This window comes from Chlamydotis macqueenii, chromosome 8, assembly GCF_036417535.1.
Source record: "Chlamydotis macqueenii isolate bChlMac1 chromosome 8, bChlMac1.mat, whole genome shotgun sequence".
NCBI classification, from domain to species: domain Eukaryota; kingdom Metazoa; phylum Chordata; class Aves; order Otidiformes; family Otididae; genus Chlamydotis; species Chlamydotis macqueenii.
Window position 1 is genome coordinate 33372705 of NC_141563.1, and position 26769 is coordinate 33399473.

The 26769-nt window shown below is 46.1% G+C and overlaps 1 protein-coding gene and 2 long non-coding RNA genes across 3 annotated transcripts in view; 1 reads left to right on the top strand and 2 right to left on the bottom strand.

Annotated features, from left to right (window-relative positions):
• PLPP3 (phospholipid phosphatase 3) overlaps nt 1-2946 on the bottom strand; it is a 45029-nt gene extending 42083 nt beyond the window's left edge. Inside the window, exon 1 of the mRNA XM_086752885.1 lies at nt 2602-2946. Within this exon, the coding sequence (XP_086609011.1) occupies nt 2602-2740 (139 nt within the window). The 5' untranslated portion in view covers nt 2741-2946. The remainder of the gene's footprint in view (nt 1-2601) is intronic.
• On the top strand, nt 1464-11704 carry LOC147600000 (uncharacterized). The gene is made up of 3 exons (XR_015259138.1): nt 1464-2225; nt 4208-4318; nt 11171-11704. It is a non-coding gene; the product is annotated as an uncharacterized LOC147600000 (long non-coding RNA).
• LOC147600001 (uncharacterized) lies at nt 5274-15059 on the bottom strand. Its single transcript, XR_015259137.1, has 3 exons — nt 14972-15059; nt 12696-12895; nt 5274-5868 (listed from the first exon to the last, which is right to left on the bottom strand). It is a non-coding gene; the product is annotated as an uncharacterized LOC147600001 (long non-coding RNA).
• Between the last annotated feature and the right edge of the window lie 11710 nt (nt 15060-26769).

Below are 26769 nucleotides of genomic sequence, written 5' to 3' on the forward strand. Positions count from 1 at the left end.
TTCTATGATTCTAAGACACTTCTGCCAACAGCTCCGTGACTTTGCTCCCACCATCCCCAAGGAACAAGGATACAAATCTTCTCCTTATGCATTTACTATCAAGATAACCATCCTTCTTAACGAGGAAAGACAAAAGTGGATCTTTCTAGCCAAATTAAAGCTGAAGGAAGCTCCTGATAGCTCTGCTTTACTTATTCTGACCTTCTCAGATGTTTATGGTAATTGTCTTCTGGGTAATTTGTTTAGATTTGTATGTAAACAAAGAAGGGTTTGTACACATCTACCACCTCACGTGTGTCACTTCTGAAAGACATTTCCACCACAGTCTGTTCTTTTCATTTCTCCCCGCCATGGAAAACCGATTCAGGTCAGAATTATGGCAGCACCTGCCAGCAGAAGCCAACGTAGCGTCACAGACCTCCGCAAACCAAATGATCGGTTTTAATATATCCTAAAGTGGTCCTCAAATGAGAAAAAGCCTTCTGTTCCCCTGCTACTCTGGACGTCGTTGGGCAGCTGCTCAAGAGGCGTAACTCAGTTTAACTGCACTGGAGGCCACTGGCCATGTGCCTGCACACACCAGCAGACAACCTCTCCTCAGTAACCCCACCTTAAAATAAATCATTTCACCCCATTCTACTCCTCATTATCTTACAGCGGTCCCTGGTTTTTTACTGAATTTGCAAATACTCATCAACTTGTATCTCTCCAACTTTCTCACACAGGCTTCAGCTAGTTCACCTTTTTCTTTTCCCACTTTCAAAGTGCTTTGTTGTTTCTTCGGTTGGTTTTTTTTACAAGCTCAGGAAGGAAGAAAATGGGAATCCAGTACTTAAAAACAATAAGCTCTTAAGTCTTCCCTAGCAAAAGGCAGAGAGAAGAGCAAGCCAAGCCTCCTGCCAGCGGGGCAGCTGGCTTTCAGGGCAGCTCCTGCCCAGTTGTCCAACACCATGGGTCTGGGTGTACTTGAAGAGCCCATTCCCAAACATACACCATGGGTTATCCATCGGGTAGTCACCTCCCTCACCACAGCCCACCCACGCTCTTCACCTGATGGTGATCGGCCAGATCTAAAAATTTCCTTCAGCTGTTGAATTGATGCTCTTTACTCTTAAAAAAAAAAACAAAAAACCAAACCAAAACTAAAAAAACTAAAAAAAACAAAAAAAAAAAAAACCACCACCAAAACCACCCCAACTCTGATGTTTACTTTCCAATTTCCACCTGTAGTAATGTGAAACAAAGCAACAATCAGAGTTTTTGCTGTATCACATTATTCCGCCCTAACAATACCTTCCAGTGATGCTTGATAAGTTCTGTTTACCCAAACCATCGCAAGTGGAATAACACATGTCCACTAACTGCTTTTGCAGCTCGGACCCCTCGTCTAGAGACGAGAAAGAAAAACCCTTTACCCATTCAAAGAGCGCTTACTCGTGCCAGGAATGCCTGAAGTTAAAAAAAAAGACTTGCGTAAATAAAAGTTTTAAAGTTCTGACTCCTAGGAGCTGTTTTACTAGGAATCCAACCTTCTGTTTAAATAAGTGAGGTAAGTCAAGCTTGTTTCTACTTATATTAGTTTCATATATGGGATATCAAGTATTTTTTTATTTTTTCCAGATACGGGAAGATGAAGCTTTCTGCACTGGCCTCTATTCTTGTGGGAATATAAAGAGAAAACCATGCCTCTCTTCTTAATGTATTAGTGCCTCGTAATACACACCAGATGATCAATAAACTACATAAAAATTAAATCAAACTGACAGTCTTCAAAAAATGGGCTCTAAGCAGAAACAATTGTTTTAAAGACTGTGCTGTCTGGAGTATTAAACTCACGTGCTGTCGTGTTATTAATCTCTTTGTTGGAAGCCAGTTGATTTCCCCAGCCCGAGTCTGTCAATTAAATATTCAGCATTGCAGCCACAATTGAATGGTTGATGTTTTGGCATGCAAAAATTTTTTTTTTTTTTCTCCTTTTGAGACAGACTGTTGACAGTTTCCTTACATGTCACACCACTTCCAAAAGCCAAGCAGGCCAGCAAACTCAAACCTCTGCCAGCGACTACGAGATGCCCCGGAGCCCCCTTCAAAGCAATTTGAAAAAAAAAAAAAAAAAAGTTTCGCTAGATGCCTGCACTGGGCTGCAAGAAGGGGAGAGGGAAGGAAGGCAGAACCACTGATCAACCCGAAACCGGAGCAACACAAAGTAACCCGAGTGGCAACAGGTTTTTTTGTTTGTTTGTTTTGTTGGTTTTTTTTTCCTCATTATTAACAAAAATATAAGTAAACCCAGAGTGTCCCCTGCGTACCCCCGGCAGCCGGGCTGCCCCCCCCACCCCGCCCCGCGCCAGATCAGGACAGAAATAAATAATAAAATGTACTAATCGGTAAATCGGGGTGGCGGGGGGGGGGGTGTGCTGTGGTCATTTCCCCCCCTACCCCAGCCCCGGCGGGACCCGCTCCCCCCAGCCCCCGCTTCGCCTCGGCCGGCGGCCCCGCTCCGCTTTTGTTTGGGAAGCGGCGCGGCCGAGCTCTTTCCCCTCCGCCAAACTTTTCCCCGACGCGGGGGAAGGGGTCGCGGATCCCCCCGCGGCTGCTCACCCATGAGGAGGCAGAGGAAGTCGAGGCAGATGAGCAGGGCTTTCTTGCTGCTGCTCTTGGCCGGGTTGTTGTTCAGCGCCGGGCTGCCCCCATTCTTGCTCTCCGGCGGGATCGCCTTGTCGTACTTGTAGCTCTGCATGATCGAGGGGGGGACACGACGGCGTGGGGAGGGGGGGGGGGCGGCGAACGGCCGGGCCGAGCCGAGCCGGGCCGGGCCGGGCCGGACTCACACGCCGAGCGCCGGGGAGGTGCTGCCCAAGCCGCTCCCGGCCTCTCCGCTGGGGCACGGGAGGTGAAAAAGCAGGCGGGTCTTCCCCCACCCTCCACTCCAAAAAAAAAAAAAAAAAAAAAAAAAAGAAGCAACCAAGGAAAAAAAAAAAAAAACAAAACACAAAACAAGCAGAAAACCACCAGCAAAGGAAGGGCGGGAGGGAAGGGAGAAGTTTGCGGGTGTCCCAAGGCGGTGGAAAAAGTCCTGGAGGAAAAGCCGGGAGGGAGGGATAAAAATATATATAGGTGCGTGTGAAGATCTCGGTACGCGGAGAGGGGAGAAAAAGGTGCGGAGCGGCGTGATGCTGAGTCCCGGGGGCAGGTGGGCTCGGCGGAGATCCGCGCTCTGCTCCGCGCTGGGGTCTCCCGCCGCGCCCGCCCCGGCCGCTCTGGGAGCCACCGGTTTGTTTCTGCACTTTTTATTTCGCGAGGTCCTTTCCACCCCTTAGGAAAAAAAAAAAAAAAAAAAAAAAAAGAGGAGGGGGGGGTGGAAATCAGTCACTTCGCCTCGGATGGGATATTCAAGGAAGCAAGCACTGCCCCTTTTCTGACATTTTACATACATAATTTACATAATTAACTCCACATTTTTTTCCTGAGGGAAGTTAAAAAAAAAAAAAAAAGAGTCAGGAACTACAGGAACTAGAAGTTTTTTCGCAGACCAGAAGGAGGGTGCCTCTAGCGTTCAGAAACCAGAGGAGTGCAATGGGAGAGGGAGGGAGGAAGGAAAACAACCAGGCGATCCGGGGCCGGACTCCCGAGAGGTGGAAAAAGGGGAGAAAAGCAGCAACAAAGCACTTTCACAACGATTTTCTGCTGGTTTTTCTTCCTGCCCTCCAGCTCTGCTCCCTGCGCTGAGACAGACCCTTTTCGAGGGGGTGCAGCACGTGTGGTACCCCGAGACCCTGGCGTGTGTGGCACCCCGAGACCCCGGGGCCTGGCAGGGACCGATCCTGCCCTGCCCACTCGGGACTGCAGGGTGGCTGTGACACCCACGCACCCATTACCGCCACCGAACCGCAGCGGCGTTGCCCTCCTGCGCCAGCAACGGCGTCTTCCTAAAATGAGCGTTCACGAGAGCGTTCGGCGCTGGGTGAGGGATTGTTATGTTGGTTAATTGCCCCTTTGGTCTAATTAAAAATCACCAAGGAATTAAAGGAAAGGTTTCCCAGGAAGCCAGGTTGGCAGGACGGCGACGCTAGCTGCTCCGAGCAGTGCGGCCGGGGATGCGGGCGGTGGGAAGAGTGCGTGTTACCCAAGGAAACTGCTCAGGACAGCATCTAACCACTTTTCTTCCTTTTTTTTTTTTTTCATTTGATCTTGTATCTGACCTCAGCCTTCCGTCTGTGTGCTGACAAACCACCACCGGGCCAAATCCAGCGCCGAGGCACATATCCTGCCGTGGCCCTGGTGTTTTCCCACCTGCAGAAGCAGGCAGGGAGGGCAGGTAGGACCCTCACCCAGCAAGGACACACTTCCCTGCTGCTTTTCGCAGAGGTGCAGACTATAACCTGACTGCTAGAGATTGCCCCTTGGCACGGGCAGGTTTTCCAGGAATCTGTTTAGACACATACCTGGGCATACTGGGGTCAGCCTGGGAGGAAGAAAGCAAAGAGGCCGTTTTCATATTTTAATTTTATATGTGCGGTGTAAAAAGAAACGGGGAAAACAGATTTTGGACTTTCCTCCAATTCTTCCATTATGCCTCAGTGACGTGTTCCTGACTGCCATCTCCCACCTTGCTTTTGAGGAGGTGGCTCTCTTTTGCTCGGTGTCACTCCATGGCACTGAGCACAAAACCATCAGTTTTGGCCCAAAATGGTGCCCCACGGTGATGGTCACCCACCCAGGGGTCAAGGTGCCTCTGGAGGACACATCTCAAGGTCTCTCTCTCTTTCCCCTGATTGTGGCAGAGGTGTGGGTGCCTAATTTAGGCTTCTCAGATGCCTGAAGCCAGCGGAAAGAATCCTCACGTGGGAATTCTCCCCCAGCCGAGGGGGCCAGCCCCACGCCAGCTGTAGGCACGCTGCCCGGCCCAGCTCACCACCTCCGCTGCGGGGCTGAGCATCCAGCCTTCCCCGCACCCTTCAGAGCCTGGCCCTTGCAAACAAACAAACAAAAGGAGCCTTTTTTTTTGTACTTAAAGGGAAATTTAAATTATAGTTTTATATTTGCATTTACAAGACCCCCCAGGCTACTAATGTTTGCATTTTCATCACAAAAAGATTGGATTGCACTGTTAATTGATACAAGCAAGGGCGCACAAATAAGTCTGAATCTTGGACCATTTCTTACAGGAGCAGCCACTACAATTGCTCAGTTCACACTTGACAATGGGTAAGTCAGCAGCACCAAAAAGCAGCTTCTGTGCCTTTGTCAATCATATGCAAGGGATTCATTGGTAATAATTAATTGTTTATTCATAAATGCAATTATGGAATACACCATGCAAGAGCTATCCATCTATAAAGCTCAGCTTTTCCTTTCAGTCAGGTTCTAAATTCCCACTACAGAGTGAAGGTTTTTTTACTTTATATAAATTAACTCAACCAATTGCATTTACGTTATCGGTGAATTTTGCCCCATGTTTTTGGAGACCAACTGATCTCACATTTTCACCATCTTCCCATCTGGACCAGACCCCCGGAGAATGAGGAATGCAGCACCGATACAATCTGTGGGAAGATAAAATATTGACAGTAACACTTGTTCTTGTCCAGATGTCAACATTAACTGGGATATTTCAGAACCCAATAATACTAAAGCAGGAATTGTTTTATTCATTCAATCTTGTCATTTTAAGAGAATAAGCTCTTTAAGACTGCTCCTGGAACAGGAACAGGGGCAGGAACAGGACGCTGCCCCTTGCACCTTTCTATCTGCAGGACACGACTACACAGAAAGCTGCTCATTACGTGGCAATAATGTAAAATTGAGAGAAGCTCTTCCTCATTCAGCATGACCAGTCATCATGATCCAGGCCAAAGGGTATCATTTCTGTCAAAAAAAAAAAAAAAGTAAATAAGGTCTTGTGGCTCCTGTTTTTAGTTTTTCTCTATAGGCCAGAGGGGGACAATAAGGTCTGGTTTGGGGAAAGAGGAGTCTCTTGGCTTTTGTGTTTCCACCTGGTAGACCCGGTGGGTTTGGGAAGAGAGAAGGGAAGGGAGGCAGCTCCAGTTTCTGCTCTGAGGCTCATGGAAGTAGTTTATCCCACACATTATTTTATGTAAAACAAGTATTTGTTGGAGCGGGGAGTGGATCTGTAGCCTGCCCTTACACTCTCACTTACCCCATCCCTACTCCCCTCGGCCCAGCACAACTTTAATTAGTCCCTATGATGCGTTTCATTAGTCTAGCATTAGTGCTGGGGCACAGCGACAGCCCAGCAAGCACCACTGCCCTTCGCCGGCCCCAACCTCGCGCTCCCCAGCTGCTCCTCGGCCATGCAGGATGTGGCCCCGGCGCTCCGGGCTGCTCCGCTTGCGAGCATCGAGAATCCCTCCTGCTTTTCCCGATGTGCTGCAATCAAAAATGTTGCAGAGCAGTTTGGTGCCTACGGTGTGCGTGGTCGGATGCTCATTTTGATGCACAGCCCAGCACTAAACCACCGCTGCCCCCTCAGACCTACAGCAGGGTTTTATACAGGAACCCACTTTACTTTCCCATCACGGGGAGGACTTGGCAGCAGCTCTCCTGGAGAGGGGACACGCAGCAGGGAAAGACCAGGCCCTGCCTATTGTATTTCTTGGAGCTGCTAATGACCATGCTTACAGCAAAACTAAAATAAGAAACTGAGCCCTGTTCAGTCCGCTGATTGTTATCCGTACATTATCTGAGATTGTTCCCCACCAAATGGGGAAATCAGAGCAAAGTTGTGTGCTGTGCATCAGGTGCCCTAAACTGGGGTCACGAGGCCAGAATACCAGTAAACTTCTGGAAAGTCCAAAGCTGAACCACCACTACCCTGTTCAAGACTATTTTTAGCACCATCAGCAGCTGCTGGAGAAAACACGGCGCGAGGGGCTGTGAGTCGCGGGGAGGGAGCTGAGGGTATTGCCAAGCCCACCCCAAGGCAGGAGGAAGTTAAGGGCAGGAGATGCCATGTCCCCTCCGTGCTGGCCACCTTCACCGGCACCGGGTTGTCCGGCCTGTGCAATCATTGCTGCCCTGTTAAGAAATGTTTGTTAAGGCTGGACTTAGACCTGTCATTGCAGAGAAAGAGGCAAATAAAAGTGAAATCCAAAGGGGCCCGATTCTGCCCTCTCCAATGCCACTGGAATGAATCAAGCCTCATAAATCTTCAGGTCATTTAAAAAAAATTAGCTGATAAATGTCATCCTGATACAGAGTCTGCTGGTGTTCAGGAAATTGGGTATCCAGATTGGTGCAGGCCAGGAGGGTCATCCCTCAAGCACATGCCTCGGTGACCCATGGGGTAGGAAGCCTTGTGGTCACGGACCCGTTCCTGGCATCCCAAATCGGTCAGGGTCAGATGCATTTGATTTGCCAACAACCCTCAAGTCCAGTCTGTTTTGAAACCAGCATCTGTACTACTGCCAAGTTTCACAATCCTGGTGTTTCTCCTTAATTTAATTTCGTTCTCCTAAATCTTGCTGGCTCCTGACATGATTAGAGGATTCCACTTTGTATTATTACAAAGAAAAAACAAAAAGATAAATTTCAAATGACACGATTATGACAAAAAGCTTGAAAACATGACCTCCAAATCTCATCTGAAAGATCAAACTGCACACGCTGTAAAAAAAAAAAAGGACGCCTTTAGATTTAATCTGAAGATTTTCTGAAGGCCAAATCGCACGATTCGAAGGAGCCTGATTTATGATTTGGGGGCACTGGGGACTGGTAACACCTTGTGTATAGTCCCAGCTGTGCCTCTGTCTTCAGCCGGCCATCCCTCTCCTCAAAAAAGAGAATAACAGCACCATCTACTGCCCTTCCTCAGCATTTGCTTGGAAAAACCCAACCCTTCAGCTCCATCCGAGCAGCTCCAGCACGTCATGGCTGTGGTTTCCCACTGCCTGGTGACACAGCCCAGTATTGATGGAGAAACTGGAGTAAACTCAGACTGCCAAAATCAAAAGCGGTGTCTTAATTATAAAAGATGCACGTAAATTATTAGAAATTCCAGCCCTGAATAATACACCTTCTTCCCAACTGGTAGCATTAAAGAGGATTTCAATAGACCGGTATTTTCATATAGTTCCCTCAAATCCTTTCATGTGTTTATTAGCAGAGCTTTCAAGGGCTGTCTGTATAATTCCAAATTTCTACCGAGCAGGCATTTTCACCGTCAACAACAGTCAATGAAAGAGGTGGTACATCGCCGCTCATTTCAAACCCGCTAAAATCCAGGTCTGTGCTCTGCGCTGGCGAGCTCCCAGAAGTTTGTTTGAAAGTCAAGAATGTGCCATGGTTTAATTACACTCCTAGGTCAGGATCTAAATGAAAGCCCCGTTATAAACAGCAGTCTCAGAGGAAAGGTCCACACTCGAGTTTTCAGCCCTGAATTGATTACCGGTTAACTCAGGGTAGTTAACACATTTGTGATGTCTGGTCTGGGCACTTCCCAGATGTTTGTTGCAGGATACAAACATTTGTGGTTTATAATGTAAACAGGTACACCTACATTTTTTCAGCCTGGCCTGATTTCTGGTCACAAACTATCTCAATAGTCTGGTTGAAAGCGCTCAGCATCTAAATGAAAGGTGAAAGAAAAAAAAAAATACATCTTTTTCCACGTCTAGACTAAACCATTTCATGGGCCACCCGATAGCTTTTGGCATCACGTTCGAACTGTGGAGCTCCTGACGATGAAGACGGGTGCTGACGGGGCAGGTGCGTGGCCGGCCACCAGCACCATGCAGCGGCAGGAAAGACGACGCTGAGCCGAGGAGCAGCCTTGAAGGTGGCGTGCATGGGCTTGCATCTTCTGAACATGAGCCAAGATGTTGCTCTGATGGGCTGGTACTGGAAGGATCTGGGCACATAAGTTAGGAAGCAGGGAGAAGCTTTTGAAAGGCAACTTAAGCAAAATATGTATGGAGCAACGGTGGGGCTCATCACGAGATGAAGCAGTGCAAGAAAAAAAAGTGAAGCACGTGGCCTCATGCGTAGAGGTCTCTCTATCAGTCCTCTCTTGCACAACTATACGACATGAAAATGGAGATGTGCCGGGGAGAGCTCCAACATCCCTCTCGCTGCCACCTCACTTGAGACACGAGGGTCAGGCTGTGTATTTGTATACAATGCACAAGTCACTGGGCTTATCTGCTCCCAGGTCTCTATCTCCACGATTCATTGTCAGCGATCCTGAAGTATTTAAATGTGTTTGCAAAGGCCAGGCTGGACCCTCCCCCAATATTTGCTTCAGCCAGCACATAAATTGTGTTTGGTTCTAGCATGGAGGAGCTTTCCTCCATCTGCACTGAAACTGCGAAGGAACTTCTTGCACCAAAACGGGGAGAAAAGAGGTTTTCCAGGGATAACGCTGCAGTACTGTGGCCTGAGCAAGGCTGTACCACAGGCTGACAAAATTTAGCTGGGGATGCTGCAGCAGCCCCTCGAGCAGGCTGGGAGCAGGAGAGGGCTGCAGGACCTCAACATCCCCATGAGTTTTGAGTTCTCCCTGAGCCTTCGAGGGGCACAGCGCACGCACAAAACTTCACCGACAGCCTTCAAAGTCTGCTCTTTGCTCCCATTTATCTTATCTAGTGCTCCACTGAAGTATGGATTTACATAATACATACCTAATATATTAATGTTCTTATTCATCAAGAGGATCTCAACACTGTTTTCTTTGAGAGCCTGGCCAAACGTGATCAAGCTCCTTACAACAGAAGATGATTTTATAGCTCTGAAAAGCATTTTCTCCCCGTTTGTGTTCTGAATCCTTTCACAGAGGCTGCTCGATACTGTGATAAGAGCCAGGCCCAAAAATTCAGGAGTGGTGGGATCCACAGTTTGGGTTAGTAGTGCATTACAAAACTAGAGCACTCAAATTACTGACTCAGTATGAACCATTTGGTTCACACCCTCTCTCTAGCTACAATATTTTCCCAAATTATCTTGCAATACAGCCTTTTAATAGCCTGAAGGAGTCAAGCAAGGCCCACTCCCATTTGTCACACACATTTTCAATTAAATGCCTTCTTTTTTTTTTCCCCTTAAGTGCACAACCCTCCCTTCCTAATTCACTTCTTTGTGCCAGTTTAATTTTGCTTGGGACATTGGATTTCAAAAGGCTGAAGAAATGTCCATAAAGAAGAAGAGCTGCTAAAAGAAATGATGTTCAAGTTATGATATTGACCCCAGTGCAGCTCAAATGACTTCACAAATGCATGCAAGCTGCCTGCAGATCACAGCACCAAACCTCTGGAAGGATGCTATTCTATTTTCTCTGTACACAGATTCACTGCAATATGTATCTAGCCTATCTTTTGCTTTATTTTGAAAGGGCTGAAGAAATATTTGCTTTTATACGAATGTTTGGGCATAAATTATTCCTCTAGCCAAAGGCAGACAGAGAAAAATGAGCAGTGAATTGCCCCTTTTATTTTAAATAGTGATAACGAGCAAACCGTTGGGTCAGTGGTTGAGCTTTCCACCTTCATATCGTGCCTTTATAGAAGACACGCTGTAGCTGAACACAAAGTGCTGGGCTCAGTAGAGGAGAGGATGAAGTTAGGTGGCTGGAGCTCCCCAGAGACTCAGACTGTGGCATTAATTGTCTCTTCTGATCTTCAAAATCTGCAAGTTTGCTCTGAACCAGGGATTATGAAATAGCATGGAGTAAATCCCTTTAAAATTGTCAGTAAATGTCAGGAAATACACTTGAAACACACAAAGACACAAGTTCGCTGACAGTTGTTGCACAATATATCACAAATAGCTCCTGTGCTCCGTCACGGGCCTCTTTATCTCCTTTATCCAGTACTGCCAATACCAAATGCTAAATGTCAAAATCCTTGTGTTTCCAAGCCCCAAGACTGTTTTGAAATACTGAGATGCAAAAATGAAAGAAAAAAAAAAAAACAAAGTGATCCATTTTGAGTTCTCATTCTATCTGTCCTCGGCTGCCTGCCTTTCTCCAGCCACGCAACCACATTTGCCGCCCTTCTGCTCTTAGTGAAGCCTCGCACCACCAGCTGCTCAGAAAGCAGAAACAAAATACCAACCATGAGGTGACTTTTGAGGTAACAAACCCAATGCCAAAAGAACAAATCGCACAAGTCTGAAAAGGCACTGTTTAAATTTGGTTTTGTTTTCATCTTCTTTTCAGAGACTGCTAGCACGAGCACCCAATAATCATCTCGAAAAATCCCAGTGGGTCATGATGTGCATTAAGGAACCCAGCACTGATTTTATTCTTTCCTACTGGACTTCGATGGAAAGCTCCTGATAATGGTCCTTGAAGAGAAAACGTACTCTTTCCTATTTCTTAACCCATCCTTGGTCATGTTTTCCATACTCAGCACCTTGCTGTTGCAAGTTGAAAAGCTGTTGCTCTCTGTGTTACACACCCTACCTGAAGATGAGAGGTCAAACAGACAAGAACAGAAAAAAAAGAAGTGCAAATAAGCTCAGTACTTAAACTCACATGAAAAATAATTCCATAAAAGGGGAATCTTGCTTCCTAAAATAGCTGGGCATCAGGCTGTAACAAGAGACCCTTTTGCTGACGCCAGCCGGGGAGAGCGAGCACAACATGACTGCCTGCCCTTAAAAGAACTCAGCCTTGAAAATGCAAAGGTCTCTCTGCTGCGAGTGTCTGCTTAATACCATTCATTTTAAAAGAAAGCAATAAACAGCACCTTGCCTCAAAAGTTTCACGGTCCATAGAAATTAAATCTGGCCAGTCCGAAAAGCTATTATTACTGTGCCTTCTTGAGCAGATATGATCTGAAGAAAAACACACATCTAGGTCTAATAATAATAAATAATAAAGCTATTCATGCAGCCTGCTGCTTACACGATAGCAAGTTCCCCATAATTGCAGGTAAAAGAAACGGGTGCACAAACAGCAGTCTGTAGTGACTCTGGGCTACCCAGGGCTTGGGTTGAAGCTATTTCTTGTAGGTACATATACTTTTGGGAAGAAAACTATTTCAAACTCCAACCAAACCTCGATAAAGCTCTCCTGCATCCCTGCCTGGAGCTGTATTCACACCAGAAAAACACAAGGGGAAAAAAAAAAAAAAAAGCATGAGGACATAGGTGTTCCAGAGAGAAGGTTTCTGGGTGGTGATGAGATCCAGCCCCTCATGGTGCTGGACGTCCAGGCAGTGAAGCAACCATCAAACAGCTCCTTCCCTGCCTGTCACGCGAATCACAAGACAAATTTACGCCCAGGAGTGAACGCCTGTGATTAAGCAAGCGGGGAAATCAAGCGCCTGCCCCCATCCTTTCTCCCTTGCAGGGCTGCGGGGGCGGCGAGGCGGGGTGCTGCAGATGGCAGATGCTCGCTGTCTGGTCAGGGCAGCTCCTGCCCGCTGCAGTTTGCCGGGTGACCTGGGGCTCCGCCAGCGAGGTGCCGGGTGGGACATTGCAGCCTTGAGACTCCTTGGCTCATCTAGAGAGAGAACAAAAACACTCAGGAGAAAGTCACCTCCAGCATGCACTGGGACCCATCACTCAGTGTCCTCCTAACCAGGGACAGGGCACATGCAAATGATGCTGGTAATTGCACAACGCTCATTAAGTTGTTAAACTCAAGGTCACCTGCAGCATGCAAACTAGGTAGGGAGGGAGCATCGTGTCCTTCCCATGGCTCCTGCAGCTCCAGGCAGCCACCCACAGCCGCTTACTCATTTTGGCATCTCGACTGGCTTGTTGCACCTCTGCACGCACCTCCACGCCGTGCACATCAGTGCCTTCGAGCCCCAGCTCGGGTGCTTCAGCCTCTGGAGCTGAAGTTGAATGCTCCCTCCCAGGACTGCTCAGACATGTGGGACAGGGAGAGATGCTGAACACTCCCCCTCTTCATCCCACACCAGCAGAAAGACACCTTCAAGGTAAAGAGGAGGAAAAAAATCACCTGTGCAAGAGCCATCTCTTGTGGTGCTTTTGCTTTCTTCCAAAGCCCATCAATGGCCTAGGGACAACTTGTTTTATTTAGAAAACAAGGTGGATGAAGCAAAGGTAATTCCCTGATTAGGAAATGTTTTCCAGCTCAGAGCAGCTGCGTTTCCAGTCACCTGCAGCCACCCCCAGGCTGCACACCTTAGGGGACGCATCAAGGGACAGCCAGGTTGGATGGGGCTTTGAGAGACTTGGTCTGGTGGAAGGCGTCCCTGCCCGTGGCAGAGGGGTTGGAACCAGACGATCTTTAAGGTGCATCCAAGCACCCATGAGGCTGGCAGTGTTCAGGGGAAAAAGAGGACATGAGTGCATGCACACAAGCAGGCTTTAATGCACCTTGACTTGCAGGTGATGGCTTTGCTCTTCGTCCCGTGTCATTATTTTCCTGCCCCCAAGGCCCAGCTCTCAGCCAAGACGGTGAAGCAGACCTTGGAGCACGCTGTGCCCCAACACGATGGCAGCAGGAGCAGGTAAAAGCCCACCTCCCTGGCCCTTTTGTTTTTTTTTTCCCCAACCAGATGGGATCCCCATTTTTGGGTCCAGCTGCAATTATCATCTCAGAGCCCAGGACTGCTTTCAGGAGCCCAAATTCCCCCCTTGGATGCCATCTAGTGCTCAGTGCTGAGAGCGGAGGGACCTCACAGGTTGCTGGGAGCTGCTGGGGAGGAAGAGCATCTCCGCTCCTCTTCCAGGGGCTGCCACCACCCTTCTGGCTTTAAACTGCTTGCTCACACCAGATTTTATTTCCCAAGATTTCACTGAAAATCCCTTGTGATTTGGGTCAATAAAGCCTCTTCTGACCATTTCTTCCTCTATCTCTTTTTTTTTGTCTCTGCAATATTGTATAATTTCAGGAATCAGCAAAGATTCAGCAGTGCAGATTCAGGAGGTGGGACTCCTTCAGAGGATGACATCTGCCAGAGCCATCTAAAATCTGTTTCCAATCAGTGGAAAGAAAACATTTCCTTGAAGCACCAGTCTATCAGATTTATAAGAGAGGCTGTGAAGGGTGGGGAGTGCCTATTTCTCTTCGCTTGACTGCAAAGTGAAACAAAATGGCATGTATGGATACCGCCATCTCTTCAGGAGGCAGCATGGATGCCATGCAGGGCTGTCCTCCTGCTCCTGAGGGAAACCTCGGGTCGATTTTTGTGATCCAACATGGTGAATTCAAACATAAGAACTTTCTTAATGGGTTACATGAGGTGCAGGGCAGGTAGAGGGAAAACAGCTAAAAAACAGCCTGGCACTTAAGAAATCTTGCAACCAGAATATAAGGAACAAAGAAGGAAAAATAACTCTAAAATTTCATACGCCTTGCAACTTCTTTCCACCAATCTCTTTGTATTCTTCTCAGCAGAAGCTAGTTTTACTTGTTGCTACTATTTGTATTCTTTTTCTTCTGTATCTCCTCATGCATACAGAGCTTAGAGCATCAGCACAACCTGCAGCCACAGGCGCTTGCATTGGCCCATCTCACATGTCCATGTACCCCTATCCCACAGCTGGGCACCCAGTGAATGCCGCACCCCTCGTCTCCTCTCACACCCTGCAGAGATGGTTTTGGTCTCCAGGAGAGGAACCGCCTGACTGAAGGGTTGGAGCTTGTCCCAGTGTCAGGGTACAGGGCTGAGGATCCTCAGTCCAACCCCGAGATTTGTGTATCCTAAGGAGGATGGCAATGTGTTTTATCCAAACTCCAGCATCATCACTTTTTCCACTTCCCAGTGCTTCTGGCTGTGATTTTCCTGTGTAATTTCTAGGGAATGGCTGTCCCACCAGTGACCACAGCACATGCCAGCCCATAAGGTCCTTTCATCACCCAGCCTCAATCCTCAAAAGTGTAAGGAGACTCACTGAGACTGGAAAACTCCCTTCTCCTCCTCCTCCTACACCCCTCTCCCAGAGCCCAAGAACACACACCCCATGTGCCCCCAGTGCATTGCAGCCCCGTGGCTCCCAAGAACCAGCTCAGGTCTGTCTCACTAAGCCCACGTCTCACCTCTGCACTGCAATGTAGACGTATCCTCAGGGCACGTCTATTCACCAGGCTCAGGCTGCTCCGCTCCTGCTCGGAGCTGGCAGGGTGCAAGTCGGGTCTGGTTTGGAAGCTGTGGAGTGGCGTTACAGTGCAAAGCGAGCCGAATTTGCCTGGGCACCGTGCCGTGCTGAAGCGGCTCTACAGCATGCATCTAGCTCGGGGCGAAAGCAGTGGAGGCTGTGCAGACCTGCTCCTCCAAAGCCTCCTGCTCTGGCTCCCAGCTCCCCATCACCACTGCTCCTTGAGAGTCGTGCTGCATTCCCATCCACAGCTGATCCCGCTTACCTCCACCTCCGCTGGCATCTCCCCCTCCCAAAGGTGGCACATCCTCACTCTTGCCGCAACCAGGTCATCAGAAGCATTGCATCTCAGTACCCCTGGGGTAACCCATGCCTCCTGCCAGAATCGTGCTCCCATTTCAGAGGCACTGGGACCAAACCTGCTCTAGGAGAAGCTAAAATTATTCACTTGCAGGCTTGCTTGCTGTTTTATTAATTCCTTTTTTTTTAATCTACAATTTCAAATGGTGCAATTTTGAGATCAAAGCCCTTCCCCTGCTCTAATGCCTCTGTGTAAGTCCTGGACTTCACGCGTACAGGAGCCTCTGCCTCAAGAAAAGATGCGAGACTCAATCTCAGCCAACATGAAGCAATTCACAGAGAAGACAAACTGGGCTAAATTTTGCTCTCACTCATACCCCTCCAAAGTTAATTGGCTTTAATGTGGGAAGAATGTACCTACTCAACTGATCTTAGTCAGATCAGGCCCATCCCTGCTGTGTATTTAAGAAAACCCACTGGATGGTGCTGCCTGTGAAATAACTGTAATTATCCTTGGCCCCAGGCGAGAAGGCGTGGCTGGAGAGTGGGCTGCATGGACAAACAGCCAGCAGGACGCAAGGCACGGGGCTGCCGCATCCTTCCACCCGGAGCAGGGGTGTTTGTGTTGGGCTTCCCGAGCAATACTCAGCTCAAAGGTTGATCACACATGCTATTTGCACTCTACCTGGTTTCTTCAAGATGCTACAAATAGTCCCACGCCTACCCTTTCCTCCCCCATTTCAACCCTGCTATTCTGCAGGACAGAAAAAAGTTAAGTGGGGCCCAAACCGCATGGCTAGATGTAGGTGTGAGGGACAGCGGAGCTCCTGCCCCGTGGCAGATGCTGGCAGATGTTGCCCAATGTCATTCACATATTAGGAACAGGAGAGCCTGCACTTGGGACAGCTGCCAAAGTTTAACATAAGGTGAACCTGTACAAAAGGGTAGCAGGACTGTATTTTGGTTTAGACCTGTCATAGTAAAACTTGGCTTTAATTGATTAGGTGTTGTTTTATGGTAAAACAAATCTGTCAAATAGAAAGAAACATCACAGCTTGCTGTCCTTTGTACTCCAAGCAGTGGGTCTGGACAGGAAAAGGACGGGCAAGGACACTCACCAGTTCTCTCTGGAGATGAACATCATTCATTGATGAAACCTCCATCCCAAGAGCATGGGAGAAGAGCTTAGGTTATTTTAGCTGGACCTACTCTCCAAAGGCAGCCTGCAGACCCCAAAGCAATACCCTCTCTCCCGTGGGCACTGGTCAAGGCCTTGCTGGATCAAGCATGGAATAGCCTCCAAGCCAGCAGCCTCAGTTATTTGTTCATTTGACTTTTCCCTGAGACAAACACTTTGCTGCCCCTGTTACACAGCAATGCAACACGCTATCCCTTCCTGGTCCTTTCTGCATCACCCTGCCTGGTGGCACTGCTGTTTTAGAAGACCGCTCAGGTCACGTATCTTGTCAGAGCCAGGCTGGATCTGTCTCTGATGCATGACAGCTCATGAATCACTGTGAATCAGGAGTAAACCAGCTTTCCTTGAATTTGAAATGAGCCGAATGTTTTTCTCATAGACCTACTCCATCATTCTCCATTTAAAAACAAAAACAAACCCACAAGAAAACCCCAAAGATTCACTCTTTTTGTTCGCTCACATCTAGCAGAAGCACCTCACAGAATGGAGTCTCTTTTCCTACTGGAAATTGTAAGTACCTGTGTTGTGCACAGTGCCATTTGACGTATACATTGCCGATAAAACAAAGGCTCTGGTTTAACAAATCAATACAACAGTCTCGTTCAAATCCCCTCTGAGCAAAGGGCTTCTTGATGTTGAATGTTTCCTTATCTAATCTTTCATACTTCAGCACTTCTTCATTTAAAATATTGATAATTAAAAATGCAGAAAGGGATGATCACAAGGAGCAATTAAAGAACTTTAACAAAATATTTGAAGCAATAATAGCATTACATTACAGGGAACAATGTCTTCTTATTAACTGACTGCTGTGCAATAGCACAGAGGGATCCCAAGCAACGGCTCAAAACCCCAGCGTTAGGTGCTTTGCAAAGACAAGAGCTGCTATAAAAAGCACACAAACTTTCTACAGGATGCAGAAGGCAGCCTAGCAGATGTTTACATCTCCAATTTCTCTAAGACAGATCCTTAAGTTTTTCTTAGCTCTTACTGAACTCCAAAGGTTGATAAAATGCTGCCTGAACCAAGACTTTAGAAGCTCTCTTCTTCGAGCTCCTTCACATGCATTTCATAAAGAGAGATTTGCTTCAGATGATACATCAGTTAAAAATAACTGGGAAATATCAAGCAATCATAAGTACATGTCCCACAGGTTTGCATATCTTGAATACCGAAATGCCTTCAAATCATGCATTAAGTGACAAGTCTCACTTTTGCCACTGGATATAGCATATGCAGCACCTTCTGGTTTGGTAGGGTTTTTATTTTTGAAAGCTGTCCTGATAGACACCGCTTAGTGTTTATGGTAAAGGCGGCAGACCAGAGAGCTCTGCTTGGCAGCTGGAGTAGAATGGGATTTGAGGTCAGTTCTTGTGGGATTTTTCTTAGGAGTCTCATAACAACCTGGTACCCAACTTACAGTCACCAGTCTGATCCTTCGTAAAAATAGGAAAGTTGGCATTGGACTCGAAATGAAGAACAAGCAGCAAGGACTCAGAGCTTTCAGCTGAGAGCATCACAGAAACCCCACACACCTTCTCCACTAAGGCTCAGGAAGCACCAGGACTGCCTTAAGAGTAAAAATTGCCTTTACTTCACATGGAGATCCAAGAGCATCCTGCATCATGACCCTATGCGAAGGGCTTGTTACTGCGGACTGAAGAGAGAGGTGGAATTCAAAGCCAACCTTGGATATCACAGCTACTCTGCAAGACAAGAGAAATGGATAAATGCCTATGCAGTTCCGTATAAAGGTCTGGCCATCCAGAGTCATTTCACTGCACAGCTAAGCATGAGATGGATCTATTTCTTCCTTTTAGCCACAATACAGCAAACTCAGCTCACTTAACCACTGCAGGGGAATCCCTGTACTATAGAGCCAACGTGCTTTAAGTGGCTAAAATAGCCATTAGCCAATTATCCCATCTACCATTTCTCATCTGTATAGCTCCGATCACTTTAGAAAGGAGGAAAAGCAGCACCCATCATTTACAGGGAGAATACAATTGAAATTAATACAACTCCTCAAGTAATCAAAAAGTCATCATAAACATCCTGTGAAATATCCAACAAAGACATCCTAGCTCAGCAATGAAGGTATGTTCATCTGTTTACAAAAAAAAAAAAAATTTAAAAAGAGAAAAAGTGGAATCAATCCACCAAAGACTTCATGATCTCAAAAAAGCAGGAACAGGAGCTGAAGGTCAAAACTACTTGTAAGAATAAACAGTTGTAATTCATTTTTTTCTTGAATTTGAGAGATCAAATGAAGGAAATACATTGGGAGAAAAAGGAAACAAAGTTAGAGGGCTAAAGGCAAGGGACGAGAACAGTCTGGGGCTGTCCTTCAGAGAAACAGAATAGAATAGACCATTTCAGGCAGGACCTACAATGAACTGCCTGACCAGTTCGGGGCTGACCACAAGTTAAAGCATGTTGCTAAGGGCATTGTCCAAACGCCTCTTAAACACTGATGGGCTTGAGGCATCGACCACCTCTCTAGGGAGCCTATTCCAGCGTTTGACCACCGTCTCCATAAAAAAATGCTTCCTAATCCCCAGTCTAATGGGATACCTTCAAGGACCTCCACATCCTTCTTAAATTGTGGGGCCCAGAACTGCACACAGTATTCAAGGTGAGGCTGCACCAAGGCTGAATACAGCAGGATAACAATCTCTTTTGACCAGCTGGTTATGTTGTGTTTGATGCACCCCAAGATGAGGTTTGCCCTCTTGGCTGCCAGGGCACACTGCTGACTCGTATTGAGTCTGCTGTCACCCAGCACCTCCAGATCCCTTTCCACAGGGCTGCTCTCCAGAAGAAGGGAAGGGGAAGAGGAAAAGGAAAGCAAGAGAGCAATGGGAGGGGAGAGAGGAAAAAAAAAAACAAACAACCTAAGAAAGGAGAAGGAGGCGAGAGGGGCAATGGGATCAGAGAAAGAGAGCTAGGTTTAAAAAAAAAAAAACTGAGAAAAAAAGACTCAGAGAAACTATAGTCAAGTGAAGGAACAGAGAGTATGAGCTGGAGGTCAGAGAACAGAGATGCAACAAACAATGAGGAATTCAACAAATAAAAAAGTCCTCAATATTAGGATGCATGAATATGTTGCGCTAATCCCTCTACTTAAACTTGTCCTAACCGAGTTGGTGGCTGAAATAGAATTTGAGACACTGTCTGGGTAAGGGAAAGGCACATCAGAAGAGGTGAAAAGGATAAGCAGCGGCATTTTTTCCTCTATAACCTCTCATATTTTACAGCTCTACCTCAGAGTACATGATCACGCATGGTATAACCTTTAGGAGGTGAGTTTGCAGGTTGTCCTACATGACATGCTGTCAATCACTGTATAAATCATTACTCTCTTGATTTTTCTCATGCTTGTATTTCAAATTAGACTTTCTCAGTAAAGCTGCTGTTCCATCTCAAAGAGGGTTAAATGGTTTTCCAGCTGATCCTTGGCCACAGGTTCTTTCTGCTCAGCTCAAAATAAGGGCCAAATCCAAGCTTGGCTCTGCGCCGACTGTTTTCAAGATTACTCGATAAGTTCCTTTCGTCTGGAAAAACCTTCAGATTTATCTTCCACTTTTCCCCCTCATACAGAGATAATGGCCAAATCACAAGCGCCTTTGCTGAACATGTGTGGCTCACATGGTTGTGAAACGTAGCAGGGCTCCATTTCCACATGCTGACTTACAAGACCCAAAGTCATTTGTTGTTTCCTACTTGTTAGACCCCCCCAGCCCAGTCCAGCTATGACAATAAGGGATTGAATGAGAACTCATCTTGTTGCCGATTAAGCTTTGCCGCCGCAATCGCTAGGTTGCACAGCAATAGAGGCTGGTCTAGGGCTCTCCAGGGAAGCTCATGAGATTCCACCTACATCTGTGTATGTCAGATTTTTCCTCCCAGCCCAGCAAACTTGGCAAAAACATTTTGATTCCTGCTTAAGGGGGTTGTGAAAAACTAGTGTTCTCATCTGAGAGCAGGTCTCTGAAGATTTCTGCAGAGGATGCGAGCGCAGCTCCCACGGTCGGGCTAGCCCCAAGGCTCACATCTGAGAGGGCATCCTCAGACCGGAAGCGCTCCATGGCCTTAGCAGAGCAGAGTGGTTTAAAACAGTATGACTGATTCACAGAAATGATAAAACCAGAGTAGGAGATCTAATCTCTAGGCAGAAGGAAGAACTGATTTAAAGACCAGCTGTGAAAATCACTTTAATTTACACAACACACAAGAATGGACCAAAAATGCAACTGTAGTGTGAAGTTCTGTATCACATGAGTTGGTCAGAAGACATTTGCAGGATTATTACAATATACTATTTCTCAAATCAATCAGTATATTCTGATACAACATACATTGAAGTCCATGGGAGGAAGCCAACAGCTCTCAGCATGTACTGGAACAAACTGGAAAATTATGCTAATACACAAACTTGCAATAGGACAAGAGTAAAATGATCTCCCTGCTTATAAAAGCAGTCATCTCAAGCAGACTGTAAAATTAAATTGATGCACTAACACACAGTACAGCCTAAGGAAAAAAAGATAACCCTAGCTATCTAGTAATACTGCTGCATACCTCCAGTGGGCACATGAGTAGTGTGTTACGAGGCTGTTACTTAGGTACACAAAATATAGCCAAAAGATTGTTATTTCTCATGAAAGAGGTTTTGGGTTGTTTGTTTTTAACATGCATTGTCAAATTTAGGTTTATTTTTCCAATACACTCTTAGTTATTAAAAAAAGCATTGCATATAGGTTAACTCAGAAGCCTGTGAATAGGGGAAAACACCCTTTATTATGTGCAATTTGTGGTTTATCTTCTGATCAGTAAAATATGAGTAATGTCCCTTTGGCGAGGTCCTAATTAATTAAGATTTTTTACACAGCAGTAAGACACACAAGTTGGAGAGAAATACGACTTAGGAGTGCTGCAAGTCAGAGTTTACATGCCCTCGGCATGTTTTAATGGCTTTGAGACACAGTCAGGTTGCGGCACGGTAAAGTGTTACCCCACTCTGGATGGCGGATAGTTACTGCCCATGTAAGATGTCTTGCCCTAGAATGAAGGCAAGGTAGCTCCAGGCAGCTTGCTCCATCGACGCCAGGGTAAGCCTGGACACATGAAGTTCCTGCAGAGCAACCGATGGACAACAACTTATTTGACAATGACAACTTGTATTAAAGCCTTCAGCAATTATTTCTCATCAAAGCCTCTAGATAATTAAGTCCTCCCTCAAAATGAGTGCAACAGTTCATGCACGTTTCCCATCGCTGCTTTTGTTAAGCATGGTGACCTACATGAACGCCGCTGCTGCAGCCTCAGACAAGCCTCCATCTCACAAAAACACCACTCGTATAATTACCCCTGAGCATCCATTCTCTGGCAGCCTTGGCACAACCATTACAGACACTCAACTTTTCATCCTAGAAGACAATTCCACCAGGATCGATGAGGGGAATACTCATTTTTTTCCTACCAGCCAGCAAAAATTGGAATTTCTGAGCATAGATCCAGATGCAAAGACATTCATGGCCCTTTGGCTAGTTTACCATCTCCAGGAGGCTCTGTTATTTATTTCTGATCTGGCTGGGATTCAGGCTAATGCAACAGAAGTGAAAAATCTCTACTGCTCTTGCAAATAAATTGAGCCATCCCGTTGCCATGTCATACTAATTTATAAGGCGAGATATGCTCTCAGTTTCGCCTCTCCTTGCTGTGCACAGGCATAGGGAGATATGAGAGATCATTCAATGAATGTCTGCAACTTATATCCACTCCATCTCAATGGCACCACAACCTATATATAACTAGATTTTTTTTTCCCCCCTGTAGACACATTTTCTTGATTCACCTTCAAAATCTGAGTGGATGAGATTTTGCTTTTGTCCAGAGTTTTTCCTCTTGCTGCTGCCTGCCGCATCACTCGAATACAGACACATAAAGTGGCTTGGAGGGTCCTGATGCACCCGTGGCCACACGGGCACCGCGTGAGCCCCTTCCTCCAGGAAAGCACTCCCTCTGTCACTGCTGACTGTGGATATCTGAAACAACTCTGGCTGCCCTCCTAAAAGGATGTCTGCAATAGCAGAGGTGAGGAGGAAAAAAAAAAAAAAACAAACAACAAAAAAAAAAAGCAGCATGATTCATGCTTTGCCAAAAATGGAATTTTTAATTTTCAAGGTTTTTTGTTGAGAGGTTTTTTTGTGTTTTTTTTTTTAACACTACATCTAGGTATCTGGGACCAGCTGAGCAGCCCGCTTGCTTTCCTTACAAACTCCTAATTTACCCAGCTTTGGTTGAGAGAGATAGGTGGGGTTTGTTATCGGAAGAGGAACAGCTGGATTAAAAACAGAGCAGGGAAAAGATGCCCCATGCCCCACTACAGCTATTGTTTAGGTGGAACCACCCTGTGCCCCCAGCTCGGGATAACCCTCCCGAGTGACTCTGAACAAGGCACAAGTCCCCCAAGCACATACATCTCCCTGCCCCTCGCCTGCCTTCCTGACAAATCCCGGAGACGTCTCTCTCCCCACTCACATTCTGCTATGCAAACTGCAAACTCACAGTTCAACCATCTTCCTAACGTTACCATGGTTTCCCAGGTCTCTTACCAAAGCTCATTCCCGCAATGTAACCTAAAACGCTGTTCTTAAAACCTGTAGGAGATTCCTATGCATGGATTGCAGTCCTGATCTTTTCTTTTCCCTAGTAGCTGATTTATTAAAAATATGTAATCCCAACTGTGCCAATTTCTCAAGAACACACCCTGATGTATTCCGAAGGAAGGGCAAGCTTATATAAAGGTATCAGGGCTAAGATGTCACAGCCATAACAATTAGGGAAGCATCAAATCTAGGGACATAATCACACTGAGTTCCTGATGATCCTTATAGCGTGAGAGATTACTTAATGTCATACATCTTTCAGATTTTTTTTCAGTTTAATAATATTTGAAAGAAGCCACTCAAGCCTCTCAAACCAAGATTTCTGATGCAAGAACTCCACACCGCAGACCAAAAATAGCAGAATTATGAGCGTTAAAAGTGTCTAGCAAGGCTTTTTATTTTAATTCATATTTGAGAAAGGTTTCTAGCAGCTGGAGAAAGTAAGAGCTGTATTCATAAAACCCTTGGCTATTTGCCACACAAATGGTGCTTTTATTGAGCAGGGGGGGGTAAAAAAAAAAAAAAAAAAAAAAAAGAGCGGAATGTGCCTATTCCACATCAGGAATGTGTTTCTCCAATTCATAAATCCTCCCCCTCTCCCCCAGCTGACTAAAGGAAACCTTTCTCAGTTTGCCACCGAGGTGAGAAAGGGCAAGAGCGATTCTTCGAGAGTGCCAGCCCCAGAAAGAGGCATTTCAGTTGAAACAACATGCTTATTAAAAATACGCACACAAATAGGACTATGTGCTACAGCCCAGCCGAGCGACGCTCAGAGCCGGCACAGACAACAGCGGGGACAAACCTCTCAAAGGTGCAGTCAACTCATCGTACTAGCAGCCTGCCACGAAGCATAACATTCTGCCATAAATGTATACATTTTTCAGGACAGGTCTGAGAGTTTCCAGTCTAAAATGCCCACTTGGACACAGGCGGGGAGAAGGAATGAGTTACGAGGATGGGGAACTGAACCATAGAAAGACTGAGGGCCAAATTAAAAAAAAAACAAACAAAAAAATTAAAAAAAAATTCTAGATTTACTTTTAAATTAGTGATTGAAGGTGATACCTAGACACATCAGGAAACAGCAACCAGAACCCCTGATTTCCACCAAGCCAAGGTTTTTTCTGAACTGCAGGTACTACAAGGCACTAAAGATGCTCCTAAGATGCAGCCACTAAAGGAATACCGTACCTTGGGTTGTTCCGAGCTTAGTGACTCCACAGCTCAGCGCTCTTAAAAATGGAGCAGTTTGGGTTAAGAAGAGAGGTCTAACTTTTGGCAGATTCCCAGGTGGCGAGCTTAAAAGTAAAACTCAAATAAAAGCCACCTAAACATTAGGGCTTGGCAGCAGCCAAGTGGAAGGTTTGGATGGGGATTTTTCAACTTCAGCTCAGCTCCATCTTGCCCGCTTTAGGCGCTTCAACCCTTAACCACATGTAGTCCTTGACAGCTTGCCCAGCATCGCACAGGGACTGAACTCAAATCCCAAGGCCCTGGTCGAGACACAAACCAGGCACTAGACGTGCAGGGACTGACCTCGCAGCATCCCTCCACTCCAGGCAGGAACATCTGCACTCCACAGTCCCGTCCAAATAACAGATTCTGATGCTTCAACAAGCCTCATTTTAAGTATTTCTTCATTTCATACCATCTGTGTGGTTTAATTTTAGCCCTCTTCTTGTACTGGCTATCACGGACGTGGAGAACATGCTGTTCCACCCTGTTTGCACTAAAGCTCCGATACAGAGCAAGCAATAAAGACAGGGTAAGGAAATAGTGGACTGATTCCGCAAGGTCATGGATCTTTAAATAGCATTTCATATCAAGGTCAAAAAAGGCTGGAACTACTGTACAGGCAGCAGACCAAAACCAAAACTCTTCCTCAGTCAGTCCCTGGAATAGATGCTCATGGGTCCAAACCAAAGCGTGAGGATAAACTTCAAACTCCTCCTCCTCCTCACCAGCAAGTGCTTTCCCAGCTGAGCTAATTAGGCAAAGCCAAAAGAAAGTCTGCCAGCTCTCGCAGATTATGCCCTAAAAGAAAACATACTTGGCAAGCCACTGAAAAAAAAATGCTATAAGCAGCTCACGCGGTCACTGCTTTTCCCTTCACACTCCTAGAAGTTATCTTCAAGGATTTGCTACTGAGCTCCAGGCTATGAAGTTTCTGTAGGAATTGTATTGCCTGCAACTTGTAAAGAAAAGGAGGGTAAGACTGCATGAAAAATAAAAATAATACCCCCCACCTTTCCATGTAGCTCACCTCAAGTGCATCTTGTGCTTCACATTTGTGGATAAAGCCTAAAAAGATTGATTCCATGACTACAGAAAAAGGACTAGTGTGCATATCTGCCTTAAAAATGACCCCCAAAACTGCCAAATAAAACATCACCCTAATCACAAAGCATATAAAAAAAAAGAAATCACAGGAATTCATTATTATTGACTTCTACTGGGATGAGGAATCTAGTTACTCATTTGTGCCCTTAAAAAACCTTATCCAGAGTCTCATTCTCATGTAAACGGAGTAAATCAGTCAGAAAATGCGTCTTTCTCTAACTGCTGGTTGAAGCGTGTACACACACACTGCTTGCACATGCGAGCAGTCTCTTTTCAGCAGCCTCCTCATTAAATGAATGTTTATCATGTTGCATGCTTAAAACGTTTTATTTTCAGCGTCAGAAATACCACATTCCTTCCCCGCTCTGACTGAGGGAGTGTTTTCAGCACACGTGCCCATCAGAGCGTCACACATTGCTATACAGTCTAGATTTTAACTCAATACCAAAAAAAAGAACAGACTTTGGACTGATACGCACTACATTTTGGGAATAATACTTCCATATTGCATGCTGCTATATTATATTCCAATGAGCTAATCACAAGATTTTTTTTTTTTAATAACTAAACCCCAGAAAAGTTAATTTCTAACACTGTAGCATGACAGTTCAGCATCTGCTCTTGGCCAGTACATGGAATTTGATAAATAACATCAGTTACATAATATAAATGGGAATTGCTTGGTTACAAATCTAATGTGCATAAGCCTCTGATGCCTGTAGTGTCTCTAACGTTCAAAAAAAAAAAATCATTTCACATGTCACAGTTTACCCACTGCTGCATTATCTCATTAACTCTCTCCTCCAAAACAGAACGGGAAAGTAAATTCCACTGAAAATCCACAGATTTAGTGCACTTACAAGGGTTGGATGGCACGCTCCAGAACCTCAGCTTTTGTATAAACAGATGCACAGCATTCCTGGTCTTTTTTGGTCACGGTGAAGTGGAAAAATACAGCATCCTCTTCCCAAGAGGTTCAGGGTGCTGAGCTGAAGTCCTTTGACAGGTTGGATGTAGCTCGAGACATTCAGCTATGAGTTCTTCCACAGGTTCACGACGGTGACCGAAGCCAGCAGTGCAATGGGCAGTACTCAGGTTTGCCCAGGTGCCCTCCCAACCCTTCAGCATCCTGCTGTTTAGCCCTGCATTACCAAAAAATCCCCTTGCACATTGAGCGAAAGGAGTTTAGTGCCTGAGAGGAGCATCAGCAAAATGCAAGCACATGGCATG